The sequence below is a fragment of the Physeter macrocephalus genome, chromosome 14 (genome assembly GCF_002837175.3).
Source record: "Physeter macrocephalus isolate SW-GA chromosome 14, ASM283717v5, whole genome shotgun sequence".
Classification (NCBI taxonomy): Eukaryota; Metazoa; Chordata; class Mammalia; order Artiodactyla; family Physeteridae; genus Physeter; species Physeter macrocephalus.
The window spans coordinates 19,926,551-19,945,622 of NC_041227.1; the positions used below are offsets into that span (position 1 = coordinate 19,926,551).

At 39.1% G+C, this 19,072-nt stretch overlaps 1 protein-coding gene across 4 annotated transcripts in view; it reads right to left on the bottom strand.

Moving 5' to 3' along the window:
- The window catches only part of RALGAPB (Ral GTPase activating protein non-catalytic subunit beta), a 101,326-nt gene that overhangs the window by 66,942 nt on the left and 15,312 nt on the right, over positions 1 to 19,072 (bottom strand). For all 4 annotated transcript variants that reach the window (XM_028499907.2, XM_028499906.2, XM_024128617.3 and 1 more), the window contains exons 2-5: positions 15,291 to 15,506; positions 11,575 to 11,777; positions 4,416 to 4,579; positions 2,653 to 2,839 (exon numbers count right to left, since the gene is read on the bottom strand). In XM_028499907.2, coding sequence (XP_028355708.1) covers positions 2,653 to 2,839; positions 4,416 to 4,579; positions 11,575 to 11,777; positions 15,291 to 15,476 — 740 coding nt within the window. In that variant the 5' untranslated portion in view covers positions 15,477 to 15,506. The remainder of the gene's footprint in view (positions 1 to 2,652; positions 2,840 to 4,415; positions 4,580 to 11,574; positions 11,778 to 15,290; positions 15,507 to 19,072) is intronic.

A 19,072-nucleotide genomic window follows, 5' to 3' on the forward strand; every position in this document is an offset into this window, starting at 1 on the left:
CATGGCTCACGGGCCCAGCCGCTCCGCGGCATGTGGGATCCTCCCAGACCGGGGCGCGAACCCGGTTCCCCTGCATCGGCAGGCGGACACGCAACCGCTGCGCCACCAGGGAAGCCCCAAGTTCATATATTTTTAAGTTATATAATTTATAAGTTTATTTTATTTACTTATAAAATTTCTTTATAATTTTATAAATTTATGTATTTAATTGTAAGTTTATTTTACTTATATGATTTTATTATAATTATCAAGTGATTTTATAAATTAAATATATCTCATATAAATTTTATAATACATCTTGTATAAAACATTATAATATGTATAACATGTAACATACAATGGTGTATATAATTATACATAATATAATTTTATAACTATAACATAAATTACAAATTAAATATTACTTTATAAAATTTAAAATTACCTAAAAGTTTACTTTATAATTGCAAATAATAAATCATATAATCATAATACACAATTATGTTTATGTTGATTATATAATTAGTCATGTAATATAAATAATAAATTCTTTAAATTATTTTTAAGAGATTCATCGCACTGCAAACGCCTTCAACACAACTAAGCTATAATTTATTCATAATAACTGCTATATAACTTTAAATGAAGTTTAGAACTTATGGTGTGTGTGCCATAAAATGAATTTGACAATTCAATTACTAAACTAAATAGTAATATTCCAAATGTATTAAAACTGTTCAAAGCCCTTTGACCCAATTATTAACCTATTATAATTAGAATAGATTATAATCTATTATATTATAGTTATATAATCTAAAGATTATGTCTTAATAAAATAACTAGAATATACACAAAGACTATGTATAAAGTACTCACATATCAACAATATTTTTAAAATAAAACACAAGGAAAAACTTAAATATCAAAACAGCAGGGAAATTATTAAATGAATTATAATTCCATTTATAAAATGAAAAACTATAAAGCCATTAAAAAATGATCTTGAGATCTATTTAAGAAGAAAAAAGGTACATGTAATTACTAGGACAAGAATCAGACTACAGATAAAAAAAGCAGATAATACTGTATCAAACAATCTCAAATTGATTTTTTAAAAAAGAGAAAACAGAAAAAATACATTCAAACTTTGGTTATTTGCAAGTGATGGATATTTCCCCCTACATCTTCCAAATTTTCTATTATAAGCATGTATTGCTTTTATAATCAAGATAAAATGATGTATTATTTAAAAATAGATTCATAATATTGACATTCACAAAGATATACCGATATACCAGAATCAATAGAATATTCCAAACCTTCATCTTAGTTTAAACGATGATAAAGAGATAAACATTTATTAACTCTCAAAACGACCAGTCTACCTTCCGATACAGGATACCACCTACGAATGATCTGTTCTCACCTCCACCACGACCCCACCCCCAATCAAATCTGAATCAGATCAAGTCTCTAGATCTAACCACCAGTCGACAGGAAATACAGGGGACAGAGGAACATGCTAATTAACACAACTAGGACATAATCAGAAAAATCCAAAATGTGAAGCATTCTATAAGACAAACAATCCAGTTCAACAAAAAAACTGCAAGGAAATAAAAATGAGAGAACAGTAACCTACAGCTTAAAATAGGCTTAAGAAACATGTCAACTAAATACAATGTCCAAACCTTGTTTGTGCTGATTCAATGGAATCAACTATAAAAAAAATTGAGACATTCAGGGACATGTGAACACTCAACAGCTAACCAATATTAACAAACTATTAACATTTTGTTTAGGTGTGATAAATGGTATTGTGATTATGTTTAAAAAAGAATGCTCAGGGGCTTCCCTGGTGGCGCAGTGGTTGCGCGTCCGCCTGCCGATGCAGGGGAACCGGGTTCGCGCCCCGGTCCGGAAGAATCCCACATGCCGCGGAGCGGCTGGGCCCATGAGCCATGGCCACTGAGCCTGCGCGTCCGGAGCCTGTGCTCCGCAACGGGAGAGGCCACAACAGAGGGAGGCCCACATACCACAAAAAAAAAAAAAAAAAAAAAAAAGAATGCTCAACTTTTAGAGTCATATTAAAAGAAATGAAAAAAACAAGCCTGAAAAAAATGAAGCCTAACAGTTTACTCACAGAATAGTGATGGCATTATATATAAATGGTAAAAAAAAAAAAAAAAAAAAAAAAAAAGTTAAATTATTATAATAAAATACTGCTGACTTTGGTTACATAGGAGAACATTATAGTATGGTCCTACTTCTGTAAAATTATGTATAAACATATATAATAAAACTTCTGGTGAACTTAACTCTTTCTGTTATAACTTTCTTTGGTTTGTTTTTTTTAAAATAATGATCATGAATATTTTAATAATCAGAATAAGACTGGGATTTTGGGGGTGGGAGTGGTAGGGCTCAGAATTTATCTGCCTCTCCAAAATACTTGCTTAATCTAAAATGTTTTAGATTAGACAGGCACTAGCCAAACTAACACATCTATTTTTAAAAAGTGGTTTGATTCTCTATCTAAAGTACAGTAATAAGAGACACAGAATAGAGATTTTTTTACCATGTACTCTGTGAATCCCAGAAAGACACAGAACTAGGGGAAAGCTACCCAAGGCCAGATGGATGAAGGAAGGCAAGTGGATGATGATAACTTACCTTGAAGTGAGCGCACAGATGACCTTGCTCCACTGCTCCACCACTGCCGGGTGGTGCCTCCAGTTAGCCACCATCTCCTTGGCTGTTTTCCAGTAAGGAGGTGTTGGGAAGCACCGAGTACAAGCTAGTAACCAAACCTCAAAGAGAACACCAATCAACTTCTCTGCTAGATTCTCAGCAATGCCACCTTACCAACAAAAAGAAAACATCTTTGGCATACTTATTTGTAAAGCAGAATCTTTAATTCACTGACTTGGGAGAACTGGTCAAAAAATTAAAATAACTGCAATGTTAAGTTTTGACTTTCAAATAACCACTTAACAGTGAGAACAAAAAACTATTCTTAGAAGCTCCTATGAAGGAAATCACGGATACATCAACCCATTATCACTTTGAAAGTTTTCAAGTGGCCCTGCTCGGTTCATACTGAAGATCTTAATCTTCCAGCAGTGGGACAAGGAGTACAGAGGGAAGAAGGGAAAGGATGAGTGTCTATAATGAACGACTGCTATGAGTCAGTTTCTGTGCACACAGCTCATACACATTAATTCTGCAGGATAGGTATTTATAATATCTCTTACCAATTATCGATTATACCCATTTTGAAGATGAGAAAACAGGTTCAGGAAATTTAAGTAACTTGCCCAAGTTCACACAGCCAATAAGTAAAGGAATCAGAACAAATACCCAAGACTTTTTACCTCTAAACTTTGCTATAAAATGCTTCAGGTGTTTGAAAGCTACCCTTCAAGGGAGAGGGAGACAAAGAACGGAGCCAAAGGACTGGTACTGGGCAGGACAGAGCCTCAACCATGAAAACAGAGCTGCTCCTCTGTTCCAAGCCCTGGAACTAGGAAGAACAGCAGTGGTCTGTACTCTGCATAGCTCCAAAAGGCAAACTTGGGATGAGAAGGAAAAGTTCTAAGGATTCCTATTTCGAATGTGCAAAAATGAAGTTTCAACAATAATAAGCCCCAGAAGTGGATAGATTGCCTGCCTTATGGTGCTGAAATCCCTGCCATGGGGAGTGTGTAGCAGAGAGACACACTATCTGTGTCTGGCCAGCTATCATCAATACCAGACAGGGTATTCCTATTATGGGGTCCCTTGCAACACTAAAATTCTAGGTTTTTTTAAGATACCTTCCTGGACACTGCATTTGTGTGAGAGCACAAGCACACTCACATGTGTCAGTAAAGAGACTACACAGATGAATAAGCAACAAGGGAACTTGGAACTAGAATATCAACTTATTGTCTGTGTATACTGTGCATACAAAGCAGGATGTCTAAAATACACTCTAAAATCGTATAAAATTGGAGGCTTTTTAATGGCTAGGCAATGAATGACATACTGTCATACTTCCAAATAAAACACCTGAAGATTGTGTAGGGTTCATTTGCTAAACAAAATATCTTCTAGCTATCAAGTTTTCAGAGTCTACCTGGATAACTACTTTGTAATCAGGTACATTAGTTGTTTTGTATATAGGCTCTATCCTAATATACTGAACAAGCTACTGTTACTGTCATTATCAAACATGCATTAATTCACTGAGTCCCTCCCTATATTGGCAAAATCATCACTGAAGGTAACATAACTTTGCATTGTGCCTTTGAGGGTTTTCCATTCTAAGAACTGTTCATCTTGGTTTGTCAACTGTAATGCCAAAATTTAAATCCCCACAGAGTCTACTACTCATTGAGTCTAAAAGTAAACAGCATTTGGAGCTCAGAAATAAATTAGAAAAAAAATTAACAAACCTTGAACAGTTGGTGGTGCTAGAAGTATGTCATTAATCTGCAGAAGAAACAACAGTAAGACTTCCCAGGTTTCTCGGGCCATAATGGATGACTCACGGGCCAGTTTCTGAATGGCTCTCAGGACCTGTAAGCATAGTCGGATCTGACTGGGGCCCTGTTCCTGTCTGAAGAAGACATACAGACATCACTGACAAGCCTTGAGGAGAGAATGCAACAGTTAAGGACAGGCGACTTTTGGACACAGCAAGCAATGATCCAATGATACTCCCTAACAGCATCAGCAGACAGAATTAGGTGTACCCTCTTCAGTTCAAAGCTACTTCCTCGTCATACAGTTTGGCCCTCTGGGATCTCAGCCTACCACTCTTAAAGAGCTTGAAGAGCTCCTGGGGAGATAGAGGATAATAGAAAGTATACTTCACCTCTAGATTTTCTAAGTGTGAAATGTGCCTGGTACATACAACAGATACTCAATAGGTTTCTGCTGAATGAATGAGTAAATACCCACAGCCACTTCCGCTGCTCACACAGCAGAATGGCCTTTGTATTCTTTTTAAAAATTTTAAACACACATTTACAAGAATTCTGCACATGATTTCATAGTGCTCACAGTCCCTCTGAAGCTAACGTCTGCTGAAGAGCCTACAGAATGGAATATCCTAACAGGTCCCCCAAACTGACGAGATATAGAGGCAATTGCCTCAGAAATGAGCACCTGCTACTGCTGCTCTACAAAAAAAAAAGGCAACATAACCCAAGATGGGGGCTCCAAAGGTACCCAAGATACTCCCGAAGAACAGTTTTATAACGCTTTTTAGTCCACAGGACCATTTTTCTCCAACAGAATTAGATCAATGTATCAGGTCCAAGTTCCAGCCCTTATCCCCAGTGTCCAAAGTGGACCACCTTGAGAATTTCAAGAATCGTAGTAAACCCATTGCAACAGCAAATGCTGAACTGCCCTCCGGAGTTCTCATGTGAAACCCAAAACAAGTAACTAATACTACTGAAATAAATCTTGAGGCCAAGTTTCTATATATTATGACTCATGTTACAAATTCATAAAACATGTCTGAATGATAGTAGGGAATTGCAGAGCTGCCTCAAGAAATCCAGAAAATGAAGTGAGTGCCCTTAGAACTCTCATCACAACCTTAGAATAAAGATTCTCAGATTCTGGGCCATGACCCAGAAAACCAGAAACTTACACTGGAGTTGCAAAAAATGTGACAACCTTAAGTTTTCCCTAAACAAGTCAGCTCTAAAGTAAAATGATGAGACATTCACTTAGGAAAAGCCAAGAGTCCCCGAGAGCAGGAAGATGTCCCATGTTCAGTTTGATGTGAATCCAGTCCATGGGAAGCCATGAGGCTCAAACTTGTGTCTGTTGCTCTGGCTACTAAAGAGTAAGAAATATATAACAGCCCCAAACCGCATGTAGCCATGTAAGAGGAAACCCAGAATAAGAAATAAAAATACCACTAGCAGTCCTAGGGGTGACACTCTTGCAAGATAGCAATGACACTAGAAGCCTCCCAAATGGTAACCCAGGCCTACCCACCCTTTCTAGGCACCACCTGCACAGTGGCAGAAAAGGAAACATCTGCTCCTTAGGTACTGTAGCCTCACTCAGACAGCCTAAATTTAAGAGCAATGTCCAAGTTTCTACAGCTAAGAGAAACAAGGTAATCTTTACTGAAAAATAAACAGAAAGCTCTAAACACCAAAGATGTTCCTTTCCCCTTAATATTTTCAAAAGCAACTTTTGAACTTCAGAAAACTGTTCTAGAACATGGGGTGGTGAATTATGTATGGCCAATGGGTCAAATCTGGCCTGCTATCTGTTTTTGTAAATAAAGTTTTATTGGAACACAACCATGCTCATTTATTTATATATGACTATATATATGACTATGGCTGCTTCTCTACACCAGCAGAGTTGAATAGTTGTGACAGACACCGTATGGCCCACAAAGGCTAAAATATTTACTATATGACTCTTCACAAAATGTTTGCCGACCACTGCTTTAGAAGAACATCACATTTTCTAAACAAGTTTATTTGAGCAATGAAAACACTAATCAATTTTAAACGATAGGTCACTCTTCACTCAATTATGCAAAAAAAAAAAACTGATAGGCAAAAAGAGAAAGGTTACATCCACTCTGACTTAATCTCTAGCAAAGTAGTAGAGGCTGTTTCCTCTATTCTGAGTGTTAGTTTTCATAAAAACAACTAATTAAGTAAACTTGATGACAATTTTGTGAACTATCTGAATCAAAAAAAAAATGAAACTTCCAGTAATAGAGGAGATGAGATCATAACTCCCAATATTTAGCACTGAAAATATTCAGCTCCCTAAGACATTACTGGCCATGAGAACTCTAATACTCAGTTCAGCACCCACTCAGAAGTATGCACACACACACACTTTTGAGAAAATAAGCTAATTACCAAACAGTAAGATGAACAATTTATAAGGTAGTCATGTTTCTCAAAAGAGAAAAGCAAAAGCAAAAGCCTAATTAACTCAAATGCCATTGATTTTTCTCATCAATACAAACTAACTGAGCACTGCGAGTTGGTAAGAGTACAAAGAGGAAAGAAACACAGTGACAGTACTATCCATGAGACTGTCCCACGCACTAAGAAAAAGCCTAGTAAATTAGTCTCCTAAATGGGATGACAAGAAAGCATTAAAAGTATTATATCATTTTAGAAGAACCTGCTTAGCCACAAACAATATGCCACTTGCTTCCCATCATTTCCTGTTATAATTCTATTTGAAATCAATAAACATAAGCAACCAGCATTTTATTCACCCTAATGTAATACCAGTACTGCTCTAGGTACTGTGGAAGTCCAAACTATATACAACCTAGTTCCTACCCTCAAGTTGGTTAGATGGGGAAATGAGACATACACATTTTAAAAGATAAGTAATAAAACTGGAGAGATACAAGAAGTACACAGGAAGTACCCTACAGGCTCAAAGAAGGTGTGATCACTATGGCCCTGGATGATCAGGTAAGGCTGAATTTAAGATGAACCATCAAGAGAGAGATGTGGACAACTAGGACAGGGAGAGGAGGATGAGGATGGCAAAAGAGTAGGTAATGATGGAGAAGATCTTTAAGGAGTCTTGGGAGAATGTTTAATTTATGAGTCTGACCAAAGAGCAGGGCTCACACAGAATTAGCAGCAGCTAATCTGGTTAGGGGCCAGATTACAGCAGGCATTTCACACAAGATAAGGAGTTTACAGGCATACCTCATTGTATGGCACTTCATTCTGTTGCACTTCACAGATATTGCAGTTTTTTTACAAATTGAAGACTTGTGGCAATCCTGCATTGATTGAGCAAGTCTATTGGCACCATTTTTCCAACTGCATTTGCTCACTTTGTGTCTCTGTGCCACATTTTGGTAATTCTCGCAATATTTTCATTATTATATCTGTTATGGTGATTGTAATTGTTTTGGGGCACTACAAACCACGCCCATATAAGACAGCGAACTTAACTGATAAATGTGTGTGTTCTGACTGCTCCACCGACCAGTCATTTTCCTGCTCTCTCCCTCTCCTCAGGCCTCCCTATTCCCTGAGAGATAGCAATATTAAAATTAGGCCATTTAATAACCCTACAATGGCCTCTAAGTGTTCAAGTGAAAGGAAGAATCATGTCTCTCACTTTAAATCAAAAGCTAGAAACAACAAGGACCTACCTTATAGCACAGGGAACCATATTCAGTACCCTGTAATAACCTATAATGGAAAAGAATCTGAAAAAGAATATACATATACATGTGTGTGTTTATATATGCATGTGTGTGTACATATATATATATAAATACAAAAAACTGAATCACTTTGCTGTACACCAGAATCTAACACAACATTGTGAAAAGGTAGAAATGATTAAGCTTAGTGAGGAAGGCAAGTCAAAAGCCAAGACAGGCTAGAAGCTAGGCCTCTTGCACCAATTAGCCAAATTGTGAATGCAAAGGAAAAGTTCTTGAAGGAAATCAAAAGTGCTACTCCAGTGAACACACAAATGATACGAAGAGAAACAGGCTTACTACTGATATGAAGAAAGTTTTAGTGTCTGGATAGAAGATCAATCCCGCCACAACACTGCCTTAAGCCAAAGTCTAATCCAGAGCAAGCCCCTAACTCTCTTCAGTTCTATGAAGGCTGAGAGCAGTGAGGAAGCTGCAGAAGGAAAGTCTGAAGCCAGCAGAGGCTGGTTCATGAAGTTTAAGGAAATGTCTCCACTTAAAAAAAAAAAAAAAAGTGCAAGATGAAGCAGCAATTGCTAATGTAAAAGCTGTAGCAAGTTATCCAAAAGATCTAGCCAAGATAATTAAAGTGGCCACACTAAACAACAGATTTTAAATGGAGACAAAACAGCCTACAGCCTTCTGTTGGAAGAAGATGCCATCTAGGACTTTCATAGCTAGAGAGAAGTCAAATCCTGGCTTCAAAGCTTCAAAGGTCAGGCTGACTCTCTTGTTAGGGGCTAATGCAGCTGGTGACTTCAAGTTGAAGCCACTGCTCATTCACCATTCTGAAAATCCTAGGGCCCCTAAAAATTATGCTAAATCTACTCTGCCTGTGCCATATAAATGAAACAATAAAACCTGGATGCCAGCACATCTGTTTACAACATTTTAAGCCCACTGGTGAGACCTACTGCTCAGAAAAAAAGATGCCTTTCAAAATATTACTGCTCATTAACAATGTAACTGGGTCATCCAAGAGCTCTAATGGATGTGGACAAAGAATGTCACCTGCCATTTCAGTAAACAAACAATATTGTGGTCATAAAGCCATCAGCCGCTGCAGCTGTCCCCCCACCCCCATGGTGCACCCTGAGGGGACTTCAGGACAGAGACAAACAAAATAGTGGCCCTAGATAGTTAAGATGCATACCAACGGAATAATTTCAATGAGCCCAAACTCTTGCACCTTCCCATACACAGAAAGGCACTAAAATCATTAACTTGAGATGTCTGTTTTTTGATTAGCAGTAATCTTTTGATGTTCCACTACACAGTTTTGTTTTTTTGTTTTTTTCCCAGCAAAACTCCTATACATCCTCGCTCCTCCCTTACCTCTTTGGAACAGCCCCTCAGAGCTGAGAAACAGTATCCAGGCTATAGTCTTCAGTAAGTCCGCCGAATAAAACATAATTCTCAACTTTTCGACTGTGCAGTTTTTTCGGTCAACACTGAGATGTACAACAAGATTAATGTTTGCCTGCTAACCCAAAATCCATTCTGCTGCCCACGGATCAAGGAGCAATTTCGACTTTCAAGTTTTATTATTTAAGAAATACATTTCTTAAGACTATAGCTGCCACAGATAGCGATTCCTCTGATGGATCTGGGCAAAGGAAATTGAAAACCCTCTGGAAAGGATTCACCATTCTAAATGGCATTAAGAATATTTATGTCATGGGAAGAGATCAAAACATCAATATTAATAAGAGTCTGAAAGAAGCTGATTTCAACCCTCACGGATGACTTTGAGGGGCTAAAGACTTCAGTGGTGGAAGTAAATGCAGATGCGGCAGAAATAATAAGAGAACTATAATTAGAAGTGGAGCCCGAAGACGTGACTGAATTGCTGCAATCTCATAATAAAACTTTAATGGAAGAGGGTTGCTTCTTATGGATCAGCAGAGAAAGTGGTTTCCTGAGATGGAATCTACTCCTGGTGAAGATGCTGTGAAAATTATTGAAATGACAACAAAGAATTTAGAATATTACATAAACTTAGTTGATAAAGCGGCAGCAGGGTCTGAGAGGATTAACTCCAATTTTGAAAGAACTACTGTAGGTAAAATGCTATCAAACAACACTGCATGCTACAGACAAATCGTTCATGAACTGAAGAGTCAATCAATGTGGCAGACTTCACTGTTGTCTTATTTTAACACATCACTACAGCCACCCAATCTTCAGCAACCACCACCCTCATCAGTCAGCAGCCATCGCATTGAGGCAGGACCCTCCACCAGCAAAAAGATTTCAGTTCACTAAAGGCTCAGATGGTTAGCATTTTTCAGCAATGCTAGTATTTTTTAATCAAGATATGTAATTGTTTTTTTTGACATAATGGTATTGCATATTTACAGACTACAGTATAGTATAAAAACTTTTACACACTAGGAAGCCAAAATATTCATGTGACTTGCTTTATTTCAATGATCGCTTTACTGTGGTGGTCTGCAACCAAACCTGCAATATCTTGAGGTATGTTTGTACAACTGATCCTATAGACCACAGCTCTTAATGGAGATTCCTCTTTTTTAATTCAGATTTTCCAAAGTAATCTTCCTTCTAAATTTAAAAAGTTAAAATTTACAGGGCTGGTTTTTGGATGATTCAAAGTCCTCATCATCTGACAGACCAAAAGGCCCTAACCAGAACTTTTCCAAAAGGAGGGAAGCCCACTTGCCCCTTCCACAGACATAAAAAACAGCTGAAAACAGATTTTTCTCAAAGGAAATCACTACAAATAGGTAGACAACTAATGCTTTCTTCTCCATTATTTTCTATATTTCCAAAATCCTTTATAGTGACATATAATTCTTTTAGAATGGGAAAAAAATGTTTTAGGCACAAGTAAGGCAATCTTACATTACAATATTTAAGGTCTCTGCCGCAGAGATAGGGGAAAAACTCAGTAACAAACTGTCAAGAGTATTCTTTTGGCCTACTACAAATGTGCCTATAATTTCAAATCTGCTTACTTTAATGTCTTCATTCTCTCATAAGAAAGATTCATTTTAAGGTAGATGGCTTAGTCGCCTTTAGCTTAAGTGGAGACAAGAATTATGTTAGGCAAAAGTATGGTTTTTTTTTTTGACTGGAAGGGAAAGGGGTCACAGGATTTTAACGTCTAATAGCTATCAGGTCTTAGAAGCAAAGCCAAAAGCCGTTAAAATGAACACACACTTGTTAAAGAGTCCTAGTAAACATTATATAAGCCCATCTCTCTCATTCATATTAACACACTCTTTAACTGAACAAGTAATGAAAGTTACTGTTCAAAGGTCTAACAATGAAATCAGTTCCTATAATATAAAAAAGTAACACTGATGAGTAGTTTATTATGATCCTGATAACAGGCCAGACAGACTAGTATAGCTTACCTTGGTACAAAAAGATTCTGCAGGTGTTTTAGTATACTTTGAACATATAGATTAGGCTCTTTAATAACTGGCAATGGAATAGAATCTTTCGGCAACACTAAAGCCATAATCCAGTCAGTATATACATCAACACAATATTTTACAGTCTCTCCGTCCAATGGAAGGGTCAGTCCATAGCAAATTACTTCCATGGTCCATTTTACCTAAACAAAAGAAAATATACATATAGAATTATTACGCATTCCTATCTGTATATCAGTAGACTGATTTAAAATGTTAACCTCTTTTATTGTCAAAAACCTCTCAACTGAAGTATATTCATCTCAACATACATCACATTAATTCTACAGAATGTACTTTCCATGTATAAGACATACTCAGACAACGCTTCCTAAGCAAAAGATTTAAGAAGAAAATAAATTACTTATTTCTAATTATTAAGCCTATGTTGGCTTTCACCCCTTAAACATTATTATTGTTTGCTCTGTAAAATAAAAAGTAAGTACAGGTCATGTTGATTTTCCATAGAGATTGGAGGCACAGAAATAGAAAATTTTAGATATTTTTCTCCACTTAATTTGCATGCGGGTATGTGTGTCATATAGGAAATCACTTCCATAAATTTAATTATATTCCATTTCCAGATTATGCAATTTTAACAAACAACAGGAAGGAAGATGAACTGCCCAACTCTTATTTTGTGACTATTTTCATTGGCAAAGAAAACAATATTTTAAATGGAAGGGCAAGAACAAACACAGGTCAGAAGGGACTGAAGCTGGGTAAGATCTTATAAAGGCACTTAGCTGCACTAAACGAGTTCCAGCCTCCCGACCTGTCTGAATCATAGGGGCCGAGAGAAGGTGCCTAAGAGACTGCTGAACCACTGCTTGCAGTCATGAACGAATAAGGCACAATGAGAAAGGGGAAATGGCCTAATTTGCAGAAGAGGATGAAACTATATTCCAGATAATGTAGACTGGAAAGTTTAAGTGAATTCCAGACAAAACTCTGGGACAAATTACTAAGCAGATGATCAGTGAGCACTTATGAAAGGGAAGCAGGGTCGCTGAGAACCAGCCTGCTCAAAAAGAACAAGTCATGCCAGACAAGCTTCATTCCTTTATTAAGAGGGTTACTATGAAGGCAGCTGACAAATGTAGAAACCTGGCACTGATTTAAAACCAGTTTCTGAGGTACTTTCATAAACATTATCTAAACATCAAAATAACCGGTGTGAGAGGGTAAACTGTCCTCATTTTATTTTTATTTTTTATTTTTATTTTCTGGCCACACTGCATGGCTCGTGGGATCTTAGTCCCCCAACTAGGGATCAAACGTGTACCCCCTGCAGTGGAAGCATGGAGTCTTAACCTCTGGACTGCCAGGGAAGCGTGGAGTCTTAACCATTGGACCGCCAGGGAAGTCCCCATCCTCATTTCATACATAAGAAAACTGAAGTTTAGCAAATTAAGCAATTTGGACCATGGCACTCATTTGGAAATGCTGGAGCTGAAATCTTGATCCCTGGTCTTGCAACTAGAAATCTAAAGCTATTCTCACCATGCCATTAACAGCCTTCTCTGGCAAAGGCGGATCTGGGCTTTAACAAGAAATTTGGTCCTTGTGGACAAAATGGAAAGACACAGTCCAGAAGGAGGTAGAATGGTTGGATTTGTAACTGGTCAAAATAACATGGGACAATAGCAGTGGATTACTGTACCAAGATCATTTTGGAAGAAGATGCCCAATGGCATGCCAAAGGCTCTGCCAAGATTTTAACTTAGAGAAAAACAGATTACATGCTGACCATTTGTAGATATCACAAAGCTAAAAAAAAAAACTAACTTGTTAAATAGAAATTCAGGATTCAAAAAGATTATAACAGCTTTGGGCTTTCCTGGTGGCGCAGTGGTTAAGAATCCACCTGCCAATGCAGGGGACACGGGTTCAAGCCCTGGTCCCGGAAGATCCCACATGCCGTGGAGCAATTACATGCGCCACAACTACTGAGCCTGCGCTCTAGAGCCTGCGAGCCACAACTACTGAAGCCCGCGTGCCTAGAGCCCATGCTCCGCAACAAGAGGAGCCACCCCAATGAGAAACCCGTGTACCACAATGAAGAGTAGCCCCTGCTCACCACAACTAGAGAAAGCCCATGCACAGCAACAAAGACCCAACGCAGCCAAACATAAATAAATAAAAAATAATAATTTTTTTAAAAGATTATAACAGCTTAAAACTAAAGCTGAATCTAACAAGATAAATACATGTACTGAAATTTTTAACCTCAGAACTACAAAGGCTAAGGGTAGAAAATACATAACAACAATATAATATAATAGAAAGTAACATATAACAGCAATAAATGTTAAAAGTGACTATAAAAACACAGTGAAGCTGTGACAAATGAGGTGGGAAGGGGTATGGAGGGGGTGGGATTTAGCTGAACAAAAGAAAGAATTTTAAAAGAGGTTGCAAGTCCCTAATTATCACGGGAAAGACCAAGGAGAAGGTATCTTTGGTAATATCTTCACACAATAGTTCAATTGTATAATTCGAGAGGACACTGGATTCAAGACCTATTCTCTCATATCCTTTTGAGGGTAGGAAAGGAGAAAAAACAAGGGCTGCACTGAGCACCTTTATCTTCTCACACGCCATCTCTTCCCAGGAGAGGGCAGAAGGAATTACAGACACACCAAGAAGAGAGTGCGCCAGGGCAAGTGCTGGTCCTCGGGGTAAGTCTCTGCCAGGGCACTCTGAGAAGAAAATGCTCCTCAGTATGAGGGGCTTCCCCTTCGGCAACCCAGGCTCTTTGGCCTACAGAGGGTAAATAAAATGCTTCCTGAGCTATAAACCTTAGTCTCCTATCTAGAGTTGTCTTATATCTCGATTAATTCTAATCTCTCCTTCACAAGAAATCAAAATCTAAGTGAAAAACGGTGTGGGGTGGGGCGGTGGTGTCTGAGAAATAGGTAAACCCAAAGCCTAAAGGTTGTATGAATGTCCTCAAGCACAGGGGACAAGTTCTAATCCCGATCTTAGCCAGACCTCATACTAGCAAGCTCTGTATCACTCCATTCTCAGGGCCCCTTCATGACTCCCCACTGGCAACTTAACTTTAGCCCCGTCCCCTGAACCCAAGAACAGAGAACCAGCTCTAGGCCAAGCCACTCCAAAAGCTCCTCATCTTTAGGAAAAGCAAACACAACCCCCATTCCAACCACGTGGGCTCACAGCTATACAGACTTAACTGCTCTGTAGCACTCTTAAACCTAGAAGTCAGACAAGGGGAGACTAGGATGGAGACAGCGGGAGAGGCTCGCACATGTGTAGCCTGAAGACGACACAAGGTAGGCCTTCAGTCAGAGGCCATCTAGAGGTAGGAATGAAGACCTTCCAAACACAGACTGAATGGAAATCTGAAGACTAAGCCTAAAACTTAGGGAAAGGGACCTGACAGGCAAGTCTCTGTCTCAGCTCACAGCTCAAGTGGAGAACTGGGTCCAGCTAGCAGGAAGTCCCAACAGCACAATGGTACAACCTATTCCTCATAACTCCCACAGACTCTGGGCCCCAACCCTCAACCCAAATACGGTCAAATTAAGATGTCACACTACACTGAGCAGAAATCCACTTAAAAAGACAATGTTAAATTATTCTGTAACAAACTTATATTTTCACAGAGTAGAATGAAATGAAAAAACACTTACTTCTTTGTCAGTTTTCAACAAACTCTCACCACCAGCCGCTGAAAGGGTACCTAAGGCCTGCCCGAGAGGATGAACCACCGCATTGGCCACCTCTCGCCCAACGCTCTCTGGATAGCTGTGTAGCACACTGGTGTGGCCCTGATCATTCTGAATCACCAAATGCAGCGACCTCCACTCAGAGTACATCGTGCCGCTAAAGGACTATCCAAATGGCACCTGAAAAGACAAAAGAGAGTTACAAGTCAAACTATATTGCTGCAAACTAATAAAACTTAGTAAAATACATATTTACCCTACATAGCAAGATAAAAAAGTTGTAAACATATTGCCTTGAGAAGACTAAGGGAAAAAAAACATTTAAAGGTCTTGAGAATGTCCCAAATAGCCTCTTAGTGAGATGAGGTAGGAAAGGCAGACCCTGGGAAGCAGCTGTCTGAGCACCTCCCCAAAAGAGCCCTCAGAAGGCCAGAGTAGAGCTGGGGCAGATGGCCACCGTGCAAGGGGATAAAATAATCAAATTTGGTACACTCACAGCATGAGGGAAGCTTCTACATTTCATGTTCCAGGATAGAAAAAGATAGAAGGAGGATATGCTCTAAGTAGGAAAGGGAGACAAAGGAAAGGGTTTACTCTAGGTCCCAGATTTTTCAGTCAACAGTTTCCAAGTACCTATTACTTGCTAGAAACATACCCCTGCAATTTCCCACCAATGCCCTAAAATCAGACATAAAATTCTTTGAGAATATTTCATTCTCTACAGCAGTGGCATACATTCTTCTGGTAATGGAACCCCTGGAAGTCAATGTCCTTCAGAAAACATGTAAAGACCTGCCACTTACTGAGCATTTACTACATACTACTCATGAAATCACACAACAACTCTATGAAAATTAAGTAATGCTATCCCTAATTCACAGATGAAAAAACTGAGGCATAGAGAGGTCTGCTGCTTCCCTGAGGCTTCACAACTATAACATGGTAGAGGTGGGTTTTGAGTCCACATCTGTTGGGCTCCAGGGACCATGGTCTTAACCACAGCATGTACTGCCACTCCCTAACCTATACATTCTCCATGACATGTCTTGCTTTTCCCTATGCTGTATATTCTTCATGAAAAGATATCTAAGTCTACCATACAAATGAGAAACTTTAGCCACAGAAAACATATCTATATGAATGCAATGTAAATATTACAATCATAAATGCCATACTCATGAGGAGAATCAAGGATGGTTAGTCCTTTCCAATTAATTTCTATTAACTTTCATTTTCTACTTGCTCTGAAATCTGTTTGCCCAGCCAGCAGAGTTTAAGGATACACTTAAGCTTTTAAAAGTTCTATACCTTAAACTAGTTTTTCTTCAAACTGGTAGCTTTGTTTAATTTTATCTTACAAAACCTCATTCCAGCTCAATTAAGTATCAGTGTTTTTCAAGAGGATATGGTCCTCCTCTGAACCAAGAGCCCCTGAAAATGGGAATGCATAAAGGATGCACCAGAATCGAACAAGGTACTTACAATGTGAAGGATGGGTGGATGCGACTGACTGTTAAAGTTGCCTCAATTTCCTTAGGATTTATAAGGAACCCCACTAAGGATATCCTGATGTTCCCCTCGCCACCGGCACCACTGCCCTAAAATAAGCAGTCTCAAAAGCGGAAGGGAAAATTTGTGGCCCTGAACCAAATGACGGAGTAGAAGGACGTGCTCTCACTCCCTCTTGTGAGCACACCAGAATGACAACTAGCTGCTGGACAATCATCAACACAAAGACACTGGAACTCATCAAAAAAGATATCCCACATCCAAAGACAAAGAGAAGATGCAATGAGAGGGTAGGAGGGCCACAATCACAGTAAAATCAAATCCCATAACTGCTGGGTGGGTGACTCACAGACTGGAGAACACTTATACCACAGAAGTCCACGCACTGGAGTGAAGGTTCTGAGCCCCACGTCAGGCTTCCCAACCTGGGGGTCCGGCAACAGGAGGAGGAATTCCTAGAGAATCAGACTTTGAAGGCTAGTGGGATTTGATTGCAGGACTTCGGCAGGACTGGGGGAAACAGAGACTCCACGCTTGGAGGGCACACACAAAGTAGTGTGTGCATCGGGACCCAGGGGAAGGAGCGGTGATCCCAATAGGAGACTGAACCAGACCTACCTGCTAATGTTGGAGGGGTTCCTGCAGACGCAGGGGGTGGCTGTGGCTCACCGTGGGGACAAGGACACTGGCAGCAGAAGTTCTGGGAAGTACTCCTTGGCGTGAGCCCTCCCAGAGTCCACCATTAGCCCCACCAAAGAGCCCAGGTAGGCTCCAGTGTTAGGTTGCCTCAGGCCAAACAACCACAGGGAGGGAGTCCAGCCCCACCCACCAGCAGTCAAGAGGATTAAAGTTTTACTGAGCTCTGCCCACCAGAGCACCAGTCAGCTCTACCCACCACCAGTCCCTCCCATCAGGAAACTTGCACAAGCCTCTTAGATAGCCTCATCCACCAGAGGGCAGACAGCAGAAGCAAGAACTACAATCCTGCAGCCTGTGGAACAAAAACCACTCAGAGAAAGATGGACAAGATGAAAAGGCAGAAGTCTATGTACCAGATGAAGGACAAGATAAAACTCCAGAAAAACAACTAAATGAAGTGGAGATAGGCAGCCTTCCAGAAAAAGAATTCAGAACAATGATAGTGAAGATGATCCAGGACCTCGGAAAAAGAATGGAGGCAAAGATCGAGAAGGTGCAAAAAATGTTTAACAAAGACCTAGAAGAATTAAGGAACAAAAAAAGAGATGAACAATACAATAACTGAGATGAATACTACACTAGAAGGAATCAATAGCAGAATAACTAAGGCAGAAGAACGGATAAGTGACCTGGAAGACAGAATGGTGGAATTCACTGCTGCAGAACAGCATAAAGAAAAAAGAATGAAAAGAAATGAAGACAGCCTAAGAGACCTCTGGGACAACATTAAAGGCAACAACATTCGCACTTTAGGGGTCTCAGAAGGAGAAGAGAGAGAGAAAGGACCCAAGAAAATATTTGAAGAGATTATAGTCGAAAACTTCCCTACTATGGTTAAGGAAATAGCCACCCAAGTCCAGGAAGCGCAGAGAGTCCCATACAGGATAAACCCAAGGAGGAACTTCTCTAAGTGGGAAACACAAGAGAAGAAAAGGACCTACAGAAATAAACCCAAAACAATTAAGAAAATGGTCATAGGAACATACATATAGATAATTACCTTAAACGTGAATGGATTAAATGCTCCAACCAAAAGACACAGGCTTGCTGAATGGATACAAAACCAAGACCCATATATATGCTGTCTACAAGAGACCCACTTCAGACCTAGGGACACATATAAACTGAAAGTGAAGGGATGGAAAAAGATATTCCATGCAAATGGAAATCAAAAGAAAGCTGGAGTAGCAATACTCATATCATATAAAATAGACTTTAAAATAATGTTAAGAGACAAGGAAGGACACTACAAAATGATGAAAGGATCAATCCAAGGAGAAGATATAACAATTATAAATATATATGCACCCAACATAGGAGCACCTCAATACATAAGGCAACTGCTAACAGCTAAAAAAGAGAAAATAGACAGTAACACAATAATAGTGGGCGACTTTAACACCTCACTTACAGCAATGGACAGATCATCCAAAATGAAAATAAATAAGGAAACAGAAGCTTTAAATGACACAATAGACCAGATAGATTTAATTGATATTTATAGGACATTCCATCCAAAAACAGCAGATTACACTTTC